This window comes from Geotrypetes seraphini, chromosome 1, assembly GCF_902459505.1.
Source record: "Geotrypetes seraphini chromosome 1, aGeoSer1.1, whole genome shotgun sequence".
Taxonomy (NCBI): domain Eukaryota; kingdom Metazoa; phylum Chordata; class Amphibia; order Gymnophiona; family Dermophiidae; genus Geotrypetes; species Geotrypetes seraphini.
In genome coordinates this window covers 71,392,316-71,407,527 of record NC_047084.1, presented here as the reverse complement: position 1 = coordinate 71,407,527, position 15,212 = coordinate 71,392,316, and the positions used below count along the sequence as shown (strand labels likewise).

Sequence of the window (15,212 nt, the reverse complement as noted above, 5' to 3'; positions counted from 1 at the left end):
CCCTTCTCTCCCCCCCACTTTATTTTGCAGAAGCAGCTGTGATATTTCCCTTCCCCTCCAGATCTCTGAGAAGTAGTAGCAGCATTTCCCCCCACCCACCCCCCATTCCCTTCTCTCCCCCCCCACTTTCCTTTGCAGAAGCAGCAGTGCTATTTCCCTTCCCCTCCAGATCCCTGTGAAGTAGTAGCAGCATTTCCCCCCACCCACCCCCCCATTCCCTTCTCTCCCCCCCCCCCACTTTCCTTTGCAGAAGCAGCAGCGGTATTTCTCTTTCCCTCCAGGTCCTTGCTGAAGCAGTAGCAGCATTTTCCCCCACCCCCCATTCCCTTCTCTCCCCCCCCACTTTATTTTGCAGAAGCAGCTGTGATATTTCCCTTCCCCTCCAGATCCCTGTGAAGTAGTAGCAGCATTTTCCCCCACCCACCCCCATTCTCTTCTCTCCCCTACCACCACTTTCCTTTGCAGAAGCAGCAGCGGTTTTCCCTTCCCCTCCAGGTCCCTGCTGAGTAGTAGAAACATTTTCCCCCACCCCCCATTCCCTTCTTACCTTGAGCTGCCCTGCTCCGTTCGGCCCCTCCCCCTTCCCTTCCCGTGTGCTGGCCTGCTGCGGCTGAAGGTTTTTTTCGGCGACTCCTCCTGTTAAAACTCCCCCCCCCCTCCCGCAACCGCTCCTGTTCAAAGCGGCCTTCTGAGGTTCGCGGCCGCTGTAACGAACCTCGCAGGCCGCTCTCCAACTCGGTAGCATGTTCCCTCTGACGCGATTGCGTCAGAGGGAACGTGCTACCATGTGGAGAGCGGCCTGCGAGGTTCGTTACAGCGGCCGCGAACCTCAGCAGGCCGCTTTGAACAGGAGCGGTAGCGGCTGTTGCAGGAGGATTGGGGGGGGGGAATTCGTGAGCGGCGGCAGGACCATGAGGCGGGATTGAGTTTTTCGTCTTCCCCTATCTGGGGAAACCGCCGTGCCGAACTGAGCTGCGCGTGGGGCCGTAGTAAGCGCGGGGCATGCTGCAGTCTTGGCGGCCACGGACATACGGATCATGGAAGCACGCTGATAAGACTGCGCATTGTGACAGGGATCTGGCTAGTCCTAATAAAGCCCAGGGAAAAGCCCAGGGAAAAGAGCAGGGAAGCATTAATAATGTGCCAGGGACTAAGGAGAAGAAATATCCTGTGTATAGGGAAAATCCTGAGCACAAGGTTAAGAGGGAGCCTGTCCCTTTAAATGCTCACAGAGCTCAGGCTGGAATGGGAAGGACAGGGCTCTTTAAGGAATTAGCTAAAGCTGCTGTGAAGGGGCGTGGTTATGGGCCGAGGCTCCCTTTTTCTGAAGTTCCCTCGTCAGTGGGAGGGGAGGGACAGCTGGGACTGGAAGCTCAGGGGAAGCTGAGAAGGAAACCAGCTACAGCAGCTAACTTCTGGCCAGCCTTCAGAAGTTCTCACCAGGATAGGGAAATGTAAAACCTTGAAACACAATCTGAGGTTTGTGACATGGACTGGTTAGAGAGTAATGCTATGTCTGGGGAAGAACACCCTATGGAATGGGAATAGGTTTAGGAAAGCCTGAATGTCCTTTTTCCTTGGTGAAAGGGTTGTGTTTTGTTTCTTCCTTTTTGAGTTTTATGTTTTGTGAAGGATTTTGTATCCGTGTTTCAAGCTGGGCTGGAAGCTGCTGAATTTACTTTTGTGTTAGATGAGTGGAACAGTGGCCACACCTGTGGGAGCACAAGTCCCTCTGCTCCTAGGAAAAGGGAACTGCCACTCAAATCTACCAGAAGCCTAATTAGTGCCTAGAACCAGGTAGCCTAACTAGTGCCAAGGCAGGTACGGTTCTAGCACTGCTTGTGGAAATAATACCTAACAGGAACTGTATTTTATGTTCTTTATTTGTGAACTTAAATTGGCCAGCACTAAAGGTGCAGTGATAAGAACTGGCACATAAGAGAAAGAAAGCAGAACAAGAGAAAATTGCAATGTTTTGGGTTTTTACTTTGAATGCCAAATTTTGACCTTTTTTTGTTTGAAACTTTTCTTGTGGATAAATAAAAGTGATATATTTGGACAAAAGCCCGGCCAGTGTGGTGTGCAGTTTATGGGAGGCACCAGGCCGCTGTGGTCCACCACGGTTACGCTCGCGCCAAGACTGGGATTCTGGGAAGTTACTAGGCCTCGCCAGGATCCCGGTCCCACAGCATGCGCCGCCTACGGTTTTATTATATAGATGTGCACATGAAACTGTGCTTCTGTCAGCAGGAGGAATAACCAGTTCTCTATATTGTAAACATTGCCCCTCTAATGTAGATCTTCTTTCTCTTTCAAGGAATCAAATCGTCATCCTTGTGGCACAGTCAGAGCATTACCTGAATAATTTGGAAAACACTTATAAACAGCACCTTGTAGGGAGTACCAAAGAAGAAAGCAGAGATCCATTCTAAGATATACAGACTAGATAAAAATTTTGAGATCTTCTCTTTAAAGCAGCTTTCTGCTTTAAATGACAGAGCTGTGTCATTTTCTCCTCCCTATGTTCATTTAAAATGTAAACTAAATTGCAAAATTTCCAGCTTCTTTGTTTAACTGACCAAGTAATACATTTTAAGCTTATTTTCATGCTACATTTATTGTACCTACTAATAATTCTCTTTTCAGACTTTCAAGAAAGCAGAAAAAGAAGCTGAAGTCAAAGAAGGTAATTTTGGAGTGTTCTGCTTAGGAGGATGGGGCAATACATGGAATAAAACCCAAAAGACTATGTTGTAATGAAGGGCTGTGTTTCACTGATCAACTTCTTTGACTGGCTGCCCAGATAGATAGAGGAAGAGCACTAGATATGGTGTATTTAGCAAAGCTTTTGACACTGTTCTTCACAGGTGTCTAATAAATAAACTGGGTATCCTCTATATGGGCTCCAAAGTAACAGACTGGGATTGGAACTAGTTAAGTGGAAGGCGACAGAGGGTAATAGTAAATAGAGCTCACTCTCTGAGGAAAGAGCTTTTACCAACGATGTGCTGCTAGGTTCATAGAAACATAGAAACAAGCAGCAGAAAAGGGCTATAGCCCACCAAGTCTGCCCATTCCAAGTATCCCCTCCCCTGAATTTACTCCCTTAAAGATCCCACGTGAGTATCCCATTTTCTCTTAAAATCCATCACGCTGCTGGCCTTTATCACCTGGAGTGGGAGTCTGTTCCAATGATCCACTACTCTTTCGGTGAAGAAGTACTTCCTGGAGTCGCCATGAAACTTTCCTCCCCTGATTTTCAGCGGATGCCCTCTGGTGGTCGAGGGTCCCATGAGCCAGAAGATATCATCTTCTGACTCGATGCGTCCCGTGATGTACTTATATGTTTCAATCATATCTCCCTGTTATCCCAGGACAAGCAGGCAGGTATTCTCACTAGTGGGTGATGTCATCCGACAGAGCCCTGATACGGACATCTTGCAAGCATGTCTTGCTTGAAGAAACTCAGAAGTTTCGAGATGCCCGCACCGCGCATGCGCCAGTGCCTTCCCGCCCGATGTACCGGGCGTGTCTCCTCAGTTCTTTTCTTTCCGCGGAGCTGAGAAGTTTCACTTCATTCTGCGCTGACTGAATTTCAGTATATTTGCCTTCTTTACTACCGCGTTATGTTGTTTATTTGATTTATTTCAATTTTTAAGTTGTTTTAAAAAAAAAAAAAAAGTTAAAATTATTTCTTCCGGCGGTTCGGCCGGGCCGGCCTCGTGGCTTAGGCCGAGCGCCTTCGACCTAGCGGCGACCATTTTCCGGCCTATGTCCCGGCCAATCACCGGTTTTAAAAAGTGCAGCAAGTGCCAGCGTGCGATTTCGTTGACGGACCCGCATCGACGCTGTCTTCAGTGTCTTGGTCCAGAACACGTTCCGAAATCGTGCCGGCCTTGTTCCACGCTCACTGCGCGATCGTTCAAACGGCGCTGCTTACTTTGGGAGTCGATGTTTAAGATGGAGTCTGCTAAAGAGCCGCCTGCTTCAACTTCCACTGCGGTTTCGCCAGTTCGTTCGAAGCCTGCATCGACAACTCCTGCATCTAGCATCGTGAAGCCGGCATCGTTCACCCCGACTTCTGCTTCCAGTTCAGCATCGGTGCCTGTCCCCGTCTCCTCGGCTCAGGTACCGCCTTCCACTGTCCCTCCGGCGGTCATCAAAGTGCCTAAAGCTAGCAAGCAAAAGCACTTGGCCACTAAGGAGCGCGAAGACCGTGCTGGAGGACCCCCTTTCGGTGCGGATCCCTCCATATCGGCTTCGCTGCGATCCCTGCTGGAAGCTCAGTTTGTCGAGCTTATGCAGTCTATGGGACCCCGGCTTATCGCCTCCATTCAGGGTGACCTCCCGGTCTCGGTCCCGGGGGGCGGCCCGCCCCCTCCCCCTCCTCCTCGTCGTACGATCTCTCTGCTCGACGAGGAGGATCGGCGGAGGGCGGCGGGTGTTTCCAGGCGGGCTTCATTTAGTGATATGCCGCCTTTGGAGCCCATCACGCCCCCTCGACAGCAGAGTGCTGTGTCAGCCCCTGATAGTCGAAGTCCTGGGCATACTGCATCGCAGGAAGAGTTCTTCCGCACTCCATACCAGACTTGGGTGGCACTGCGTGAGTCCACATCCTTACCACCTCTGCGATCCACTGCATCGAGTCCCATCCATTCCTTAGAGGCTTCGGGGGATCGTGCGATGCACAGAAGATCTCGCTCCCCATCCCGTCACCGGGAGGGGCATCGATCTCGACACTCATCTCGACACTCCTCACGTCATTCGGAGGTGTCTCCGCAAAAGAAGATCCAGCGTATGGGATACTCCTCGTCAGATTTATCCCCGCCTGAGGGACCGGAGTATGAGGAACCATCTACCTCCTATTCTCCTTGCCGCTCTCAGCTCTCTCTGGATCCGGAGGCTTCCACTTCTTCTAGTCCGTCTCGCCGGCCGGCGCTGGCGGACCAACTATCTTTTTCATCCTTCCTTCGACAAATGGCGGATGATTTGGATGTGACGTTGGACACTGGTTCTCGATATTCTAAGGAGTATCTGGACACCATGCACTTGCCTCATCCCCCAGCGGAGACGCTTCGCCTTCCTCTGCATAAACTGCTTGACCAGACTTTCATGCGTTGTTTTGAGACACCGTATTCCATCCCTGCAGTTCCCAGTAAATTGGATGCTCGATACCGCATCGTCCATCACAAGGGCTTTGAGGGGGCACAACTTTCTCATCAGTCACTTCTGGTCGAGTCCTCCCTCAAACGATCTCATCCCTCCCAGGTTTATGCCTCAGTACCTCCGGGCCGTGAAGGGAGGACGATGGATAAATTTGGTAGACGTATCTACCAGAATTCGATGATGGCGACTCGAGTGCTCAATTATAATTTCTTCTTCTCTTCATATTTGGACTTCTTCTTGCCGGTGCTCCGCAAGTTCATCCCTTTTATCGATGCTCAAGCTCGATTCGAATTTGAAGAGGTGGTGGCGACCCTTTCTCAATTACGCCTGCAGCTAATGCAATCCTCCTACGATGCCTTCGAACTCTCGGCACGTGCTGCGGCCTGTTCGGTCGCCATGCGTCGCCTGGCATGGCTTCGTACCATTGATATGGACCCGAACCTCCAAGACAGACTTGCTAATGTGCCTTGTGCGGGTGCTGATCTGTTCGATGAGTCTATCGAGACTGTTACTAAAAAGCTTTCGGACCATGAGAAGTCCTTCCAGTCTATTCTGCGGCCTAAGCCTAAGCCTCAGCAGTCTCGTCCCTCTAGGCCGCCTCTGATTTACCAGCGGCGTTATCAGCCAAGACAGACTCCTCCTGCGAGACAGCCTGCAAAGAGACAGCCCCCTCAAAAGCCTCAGCAGAAGCCTCAGATGCCGGCTGCACCCAAGGCTACTCAGCCTTTTTGACTCTCTTCCAGGGAGCATAACCGACTTCGTTCTGTCTCCTCCCGTTTTTCCCATCGGGGGTCGTCTCCATCATTTTTGTCATCGATGGGAGACAATCACCACGGACCTCTGGGTCCTTACCATCGTAAGAGAGGAATACTCTCTTCATTTCCAACGGGTCCCCCCGGACCACCCGCCAAGAGAGTATCCTTCCAACTTGACGCAGACCGCTCTTCTCCTCCAGGAGGCTCAGGCTCTGCTTCGCCTTCGGGCCGTCGAGCCGGTTCCATTCGATCAGCAAAACCGGGGGTTTTACTCCCGGTACTTCCTGGTCCCGAAGAAGACGGGCGATCTGCGTCCCATTTTGGACCTTCGGGTCCTCAACAAGTTTTTGGTCAAGGAGCGGTTCCGCATGCTGACCCTTGCTTCTCTCTATCCCCTCCTCGAGCAGAACAATTGGTTATGCTCTCTGGACCTCAAGGAGGCCTACACTCACATTCTGATTCATCCGGCCTCCCGCAAGTTTCTCAGATTTCGGGTGGGACATCTACATCTGCAGTATCGAGTGCTTCCATTCGGCCTTTCCTCGTCTCCCAGAGTCTTCACGAAGTGTCTGGTGGTGGTGGCCGCTGCACTCCGGAACATGGGTCTTCAGGTGTTTCCATACCTCGACGACTGGCTCATCAAGGCACCGTCGGCTCCAGGGGTCATTTCGGCGACCTTGACTACAATTTGTTTCCTGCAGAGTTTGGGCTTCGAGATCAACTTCCCCAAGTCACATCTTCAGCCCACCCAGTCTCTCCCCTTTATCGGGGCTGTTCTGGATACCATTCAACTTCGAGCATTCCTTCCTCCTCAACGCATGGATGCTCTCCTTCTACTCTGCCAGTCGGTGTCTTCTCGCCCGTCCATCTCGGCGAGACACATGATGGTCCTCTTGGGCCACATGGCATCTACAGTTCATGTGACGCCTTTTGCCAGACTACATCTCAGGATTCCTCAATGGACCCTGGCATCTCAGTGGACTCAGGTGTCCGACCCGTTGTCCCGTCACATTGTCGTCACTCCTGCTCTACGGCAGTCTCTTCTCTGGTGGATGACCTCTTCGAATCTATCCAGAGGTTTGCTGTTTCACTCTCCTCCCCACCAGAAAGTTCTCACGACCGATTCATCGAACTATGCATGGGGGGCCCATCTGGATGGTCTTCGCACTCAGGGGTTCTGGACCAGTGCGGAACGACTCCATCAAATCAATCTTCTGGAGCTCAGAGCCATCTTCAATGCTCTCCAAGCCTTTCAGCATCTGCTTCACGACATGGTGGTCCTTATTCGCACAGACAATCAGGTCGCCATGTATTATGTCAACAAACAAGGGGGCACGGGCTCGGCTCCTCTTTGTCAGGAAGCTCTTCGAGTCTGGGATTGGGCGGTTCGCCACAACACCTTCCTCAGAGCTGTCTACATTCAGGGGAAAGACAACGTCTTAGCAGACAAATTGAGTCGTCTTCTCCAGCCTCACGAATGGACGCTCCATTCCAACCCCCTTCATCAGATCTTTACTCAGTGGGGAACGCCTCAGAAAGACCTCTTTGCAGCCCCCCACAACTTCAAACTGCCTCAGTTTTGCTCCAGGATCTACACTCCTCTCTGCCTCGAGGCAGACACTTTTCTACTGGAGTGGGGGAATCGCTTCCTATATGCGTTTCCTCCCTTTCCTCTCATTCAGAAGACTCTGGTCAAGCTGAGATCAGACCATGCCACCATGATTCTGATTGCTCCTCGGTGGCCCAGGCAACCTTGGTACTCCCTTCTGCTTCAACTGTCCAGCAGGGAGCCAGTACTTCTTCCAGTGTTTCCTTCACTACTTACTCAACATCAAGGTTCACTACTTCATCCCAACCTGCAGTCTCTCCACCTGACAGCTTGGTTCCTTTCAACATAACTCCTCACCAGTTCTCTCAAGCAGTGAGGGAGGTCTTGGAGGCTTCCAGGAAGCCTGCTACTCGACAATGCTATTCCCAAAAATGGACTAGATTCTCTTCCTGGTGTATTTCCAATGCCACGGAACCTCAGCGAGCTTCCCTATCTTCTGTATTGGACTATCTTCTACACCTGTCTCAGTCTGGTCTCAAGTCTACCTCTATACGAGTCCACCTGAGTGCTATTGCGGCTTTCCATCAGCCTCTACAGGGGAAACCTTTGTCTGCTCATCCTGTGGTTTCCAGATTTATGAAAGGACTTTTCCATGTCAACCCTCCTATCAAACCTCCTCCTGTGGTTTGGGATCTCAATGTTGTCCTGTCTCATCTTATGAAGCCTCCGTTTGAACCTCTCAACAAGGCTCCACTTAAGTATCTCACCTGGAAGGTGGTTTTTCTGGTGGCCCTCACGTCAGCTCGCCGGGTCAGTGAGCTTCAGGCCCTAGTGGCGGATCCACCGTTCACTGTATTCCATCATGACAAGGTGGTCCTTCGTACTCATCCAAAATTCTTGCCTAAAGTGGTCTCTGAATTTCACATCAACCAATCCATCGTGCTTCCAGTGTTCTTTCCAAAGCCTCATTCTCATCCTGGGGAATCTGCTTTGCACACTCTGGACTGTAAACGTGCTCTAGCTTTCTACTTGGATCGCACAAAGCCACACAGAACTGCTCCTCAACTTTTCGTCTCCTTTGATCCAAACAAGTTGGGACGACCTGTATCGAAGTGCACCATCTCTAACTGGATGGCGGCTTGTATCTCTTCCTGCTATGCCCAGGCTGGATTATCCCTTCCCTGTAAGGTCACAGCCCATAAGGTCAGAGCAATGGCAGCCTCTGTAGCCTTCCTCAGATCGACACCGATTGAGGAGATATGTAAGGCTGCCACTTGGTCCTCGGTTCATACATTCACCTCTCATTATTGTCTGGATACTTTCTCCAGACGGGATGGACAGTTTGGCCAAACAGTGTTACAAAATTTGTTCTCTTAAGTTGCCAACTCTCCCACCATCCCATTGGGGTTAGCTTGGAGGTCACCCACTAGTGAGAATACCTGCCTGCTTGTCCTGGGATAAAGCAATGTTACTTACCATAACAGTTGTTATCCAGGGACAGCAGGCAGCTATTCTCACGTCCCACCCACCTCCCCTGGGTTGGCTTCTCAGGCTGGCTACCTGAACTGAGGAGACACGCCCGGTACATCAGGCGGGAAGGCACTGGCGCATGCGCGGTGCGGGCATCTCGAAACTTCTGAGTTTCGAGACATGCTTGCAAGATGTCCGTATCGGGGCTCTGTCGGATGACATCACCCACTAGTGAGAATAGCTGCCTGCTGTCCCTGGATAACAACTGTTACGGTAAGTAACATTGCTTTCTCTTCTTTCCTTAAGTGAGTACAGCCGCAATTTTTTTAATCTTTCTTCATACGTGAGATCCTTGAGCCCCAAGACCATTCTGGTGGCCGTTCGCTGAACCGACTCGATCCTATTTGTGTTGTAGTTTTTAATATACAATTCCAAGAACTAACACTTGTTAAGAAAACAAAGCAGTGGCTGAAAGGAAATAAAATAATTATAGAAGAAAAGAAAGGACTTTTTTTTCCCTAAAGTAAAGTCCACAATATATGGGCAAGAAGGAAAAATTATTACAAGTAAGCATAACAATTAAGACAGATTAATGTTGAGGTAGAAATTAACTTTCAAGAAGATTTTGACCGTTCTGGAGAACTGGTAACAACTTTTTTACTGCTTAGAAAAGCTGAGAGTTGTAAAGGATCAAAAAGTATATTTAACAGACCTATATTTAATAATACATTTACAGGGATTTAAGGAAAAGTAGTACTCCCAGTTGAAGAGCTCCTGGTTTAAGTAACAGAAAAAATCTTTTCCTTCTTTACTGGATCTCATTTAGTAAGATCGGGAAACATCCTGATCTGGGATCTCAGAAAAACATATTAAAAATTTATTAAACATATGTAACATCCAATCTCGGACTGAAGACAATGCAAATGTTATTACCAAAGATGTGAGAGTCATTGATTCAGACCCAAAGGTCTCTAAAATTTCTGAAACATTCAAAACATCTACCTCTACTCCTTGATTAGGCGATGTTTATAAATAATAAATATGTTGAATTGGTAGAAATGTTTCCTCTGGTATTTGCTACACAATGTGAAGAAAACACAAATTTGTCCAAAAGCAAAAATTCATACAGAACAGAAGACAAAATCAAGTCAAGTTGTATTTGAATTACCAGACTTCAAATTACCCAAGGCACTACTAAATTAAATTTTTCGTGCCCTTACTGGGGTGGTAAATTCATCATTGGTCTTTGGTAAAGTGACTTATGCTGTGCAAAATTATCAATAAATATAAATGTAAAAGTGCTTTAAATGCATAAAGTGCTTGAAAGAGGAGAGCATTTAACTTTTGTGCCCAACGGCTGCCCAACAGTTTCACGTTTGTTTTGTCAGGGGCTGTGCTTCCTTGTATTATTGCACCTAAACCTAGGAAAAATAAAAAACTTGATAAATATTACAAAAGTATAGAAATCCTAACAAACTATGTGGTTTTAAATTCATACTCTTTTTAAATTACAGATGATTTGCATGGATCCTAATCTACTTTAATAAACTAAGTTAATAGAAAATTAATTTGACATATTATGTAAACTTCCAAAATTAATGTATAACCTTATTGTTCTCATATTGTATTGACTACAAAGGTTAATGTATAACCTTATTATTCACTAACAGCAATTAATAAAAATGTATTAAATTAGAAAAAGCCGTATTAAAATGATATAGAATTGATTTCATATAAACGTTTAAATAACTAAACGTCATGAATTGATGTTCCAAGTCAATTAAACATTCTAATTAAAAAAAAAAAAATATTGTAAAGAGCATAAAAAATTTTTTAAAACTAATGTGCTCAACATATGGAGGCCGCAAAATTGGCAAAGCAAAATAATGGCAAAAAGATATTTTTAGTCACAACGTGCTTGCTCTCAAACTCTAACTACCACTTGTTGTTTATAAAAATTGAAAGTTGATAAAATAGCATTTATACTAGCAACTAACGTTAATAAACCACATCTAAAAAATGGTAATAACTTAGGATGAAACATGGAAATTAAAAATAGCTCACATCAACGTAACTCACAAAATGGTGGCGGCGTTCTCATCCTGCATTTATAGATCCCGCTGACTGATGACTTGTCCAATATCAAGGACATACACATAAAAGTTCTATGAAAATCCCGAACTTAAAATAATTGACTTATTTTATTGAAAACTACTCACTGTTTTGGAGGATATTCACAAAAACGCTATGGTCTGCACCCACACACCAAATGTTGCATCGGGTAGCCTAAAGAATGATGGCGGTTTTAAATTCATTGACCAATCGTGAGAAACGGAACGTGATGATGTCATCACGTTAGTAACAAAAACTTAATATCATTTAGCCATTTAAAGCACCCTCGCTATAGGTCACTCAAACCAATATGAAATCACTCCATTGCCAATATGTGGAACACAAAATATATTTGATGTGCTAGGCAACAGTTTTAATTGTGAAACATCCCGCTGCCGCTGTTAGCCTACAAAAGTGAACTCTATTGTCGGGCTATATTACTAAGCTAATTTGTAAAAAGTTGCATTCAAGCTATAATTGCAACATTGTAGCTTTTGTGAACTACATTGTAAAAAGCTACATGTGAATAACTTTTGCAACATTGTTGCTATTTAAAGCGAACCTACAAAAGTTCCCAAGAAACTCTATAAGAAAACTAATAGCTGTTTGTGAAAAAACCAAAATGTCAACAAATGAAAAAGAAAAAAACAAAAAAGACAACAGAATGTACCATAGATGATACTCAAAAGGGCAAAAAGCTTCAGAAAAAAACTTTTCATTCAATGTTGTTGTTAAGTCCCATAGGTTCAAGCGAATTTAATCTATGAATCCATCGTTATTCTCGTTGGACTAATAGTCTATCTCTGTTACCTCCTCTTGGATTGATTGCTTCAACATCAATAATCATACATTGTAAATGAAAAAAATCATGATTCTTATCTAAACAGTGTTGGACAATGGGAGCCTCTATCCTTTTGCATTTAATGTTTGATCTATGTTCACTAAGACGCGTCTTGAGACACCTCTTAGTTTTACCAACATAAACCTTGGAACAAGGACAAATGATCACATAAATAACATAATTACTGTTGCAATTACTGAAAAATTGTAAATCTTTGATTGTAACATAGCCTCACAACTCCTACATGATCCGCATTTGTAGTGACCTCGAATATCTTTAATTGTGTGAGGAATAGTGGTGTCTGATGGACTAATAATTTCTTTCAGATTGTGTCCTCTACTGAATGCTGTTCTTAATGGAATGTCCAGAAAAGCAGGATGTGTCTGTACAATCTTCCAGTTATTCTTCAAAACTCTGGTTATCACAGGGCTTGCATTTGAAAATTGTAAAACAGAAGTCTGTATATCTGAACATGCTTCATTTGTATTTGTGTCTCTCTCATTCAACAGATATTCCCTATGATTGTATTTTGCACGTTTGTAACATTTTTTCAACATTGTCTTATCATAGCCCCGGTCTAACAGATCAGAAATCAACTTTTTAGAATGGTTGGTGAATTCTTGTTCATTACTGCATATTCTCCTAAATCTTAAAAACTGTGTAAAAGGAAGATTATCACGGAGATGTTTTGGATGGCAACTTTGGTTACGAAGAAAAGTGTTGTGATCAGTAGTTTTCTTGAATACAGTAGTTTCAAAACCAGAGATGGACTGTATTATTAAAACATCCAAAAAAGAAATTGCAGAATGTGAAACATTATATGTAAACTGGATATTTGGATTACAAGAATTAAGCCAATTTACAAATAACCTGAAATCATCTGTACACCCAGGCCATAGGACAAACGTGTCATCAATCTACCTAATCCATGTGTGTAACTTGATGTTGAACGGAGAACAAAAAATCCAGTCTTTCTCAAATTTATTCATATAGAGACACGCAACTGAAGGAGCAAAAGTGGCTCCCATTGCCATCCCGCTTATTTGAAAAAAAAATTATCGATTGAACAAGAACAAATTCTCTTTCATACAGATTCTTGATAGTTTCAAAATAAATTCACATGGAACCCGATGAGGTCTTATCCGATTGTCCACTACATCTTTAAGAACATCTAAAGCTTCGTCGTGTGGGATAGATGTATACAACGAAGTGATATCTAATGTTGCCATCAAAAATTGTTGACCATGAGATTCTACAGATTGTAAAAACCTTAAAAAAATGTGAAGTATCTTTGATGTAAGTACTATGTTTTTGTACTTCCGGTTTCAAAAACCAATCTGTATAGATAGAAAGGGGCTCTAATAGAGAACCTTTCGAGGAAATAATAGGATGAAATTGATTCTTATGGATTTTTGGCAATGTGTATATAACTGGAACCACAGGATAGGAGTTGTTTAAAAAATTAAATTCCTGTTTAGTGACAAAACCAGCTTCTAACCCCTCTTTGGTTATCTTCTTGATGATGGATTGCAACCTTTTTGTGGGATCTAATTTTAATGGGTTATATACACTCTCATCCAATAGTTTCTTATAAATTTCCATCTCGTAGTCTTTTCGATCTAAAACGGCACCTCCCTTGTCTGCCCTCCTGATTATAATCTTGGAGTTCTCTTTAAGATGTTTCAATGCTTCTCTTTCATTTCTATTCAAATTGTTCTTTCTGTATGAAAAATTTAAAGCTTTCACATCTTGCATGACAACGTTCCTGAAAGTTGATAATATTGGATCTAGTGGAAGGGGGGTATCCAAGTGGACTTATTTTTAACTATAGATGAATCACAACTGTAATCCATTCCTGAAAAGAAAATTTTAATTTGTAAATTTCTTAAAAACTTTTCAAAATCAGTTTGAAATTGAAACATATCAAAATGTATGGAAGGAACAAATGACAATCCCATTTTGAGAACATCTATTTCCACTCCGATTTCATGTTCTGGAAAATCATTACCAGTTTTCAACTCTGCTTTAGCTGGCTATGACGCCTTGTACCTTCACCAAGGTGATTGTGGTTGTGGCAGCTCACTCAAAGTGCACCCATACTTGGGACGATTGGCTGATCAGAACCTCCTCGTTGGCCGAAGGTTGGCGCACAGTGAATCAGGTAATCCTGGTCCTGAAAGGCCTGGGTTGGATTATGAATTACAGGAAAAGCAATTTGGCCCCGATGCAGTCCCTGGAATATCTAGGGGTCTTGTTTGACACGGCGGCTGGCCAAGTGTATTTTCCAGGGGTACACAGACAGAAGCTGAGCTGTCAGATTTCTTACCTTCTTGACATAGCAGCTTTGTCTGCGTGGGACTATCTCCAGGTCCTGGGGTCCATGCGGCCTCCATAGATGTGGTCCCTTGGGTGAGGGTGCATATGTGTCCTTTTCAGCAGGCATTGCTCTCACGCTGGGCTCCACAGACAGAAGTGTTTCCTTGGACTCTGGAGGCCTGGGCCAGCATGAATTGGTGGCTCCTTCCGCAGTTCCTTTCTAGAGGCATGCCGCTGCGGATTGTATCTTGGGGTGGTTGTGATAATAGATGCCAGTCTCTGTAGCTTGGGAGCCCATTGCAACCATTGTCCCATTCAGAGGCGTTAGTCACCCTCTCAAAGGAAATGGTCAGTTGCTTGGATCTGCGGACCATTCGCTTAGCTCTGGTGAAATTATAATTGACTCTGGAGGACCAAGTGGTCCAAGTCTTCTCTGATAATGCAACAGCAGTAGCATATGTCAATTACCAGGGAGGAACCAAGAGTGCATCTCTGGCTCAGGAAGTCCGTCTGCTCTTTCTCGGGGCAGATCATCATCTTCAGGGCCTTTCAGCAGTGCATGTGGCAGGAGTTGACAATGTTCAAGCAGACTTCCTTAGCAGACAATCCTTGAATCCAAGTGAGTGGGTGCTGTCCTCGGTAGTATTTCAAGCCATTGTGTGATGCTGGGGTCTGCCTCACTTCGACCTCATGACAACAACAAAGAACTCAAAAGCCGTCTGATTCTTCAGTCGAAGATCCGAGCCCAGAAGCGAGGGCTTAGATGCACTAGTACAGCTGTGGCCCGCAGGGAGTTCTACTGTATGTTTTTCCTCCCTGGCCCATGATAAGTCAGGTCCTTTGCCGGATTGCAACTCATCAGGGAAGAGTCGCAGACCATAGTACTCAGATCTGGTGCATTTTCGCATAGGTCACAGCCTTCAGTTGTGAGCTCTTCCAGACCTATCTTAGGGTCCTTTCTGCATGGACGCTTTGCTCTTATGGCATGGCTGTTGAGCGCAAA

At 45.5% G+C, this 15,212-nt stretch overlaps 1 protein-coding gene across 2 annotated transcripts in view; it reads left to right on the top strand.

Annotated features, from left to right (window-relative positions):
- Positions 1-15,212, top strand: part of DNAJC21 (DnaJ heat shock protein family (Hsp40) member C21) — an 88,982-nt gene that overhangs the window by 41,382 nt on the left and 32,388 nt on the right. For both annotated transcript variants that reach the window (XM_033932987.1, XM_033932980.1), the window contains exon 9: positions 2,647-2,686. In XM_033932987.1, the coding sequence (XP_033788878.1) occupies positions 2,647-2,686 (40 nt within the window). The remainder of the gene's footprint in view (positions 1-2,646; positions 2,687-15,212) is intronic.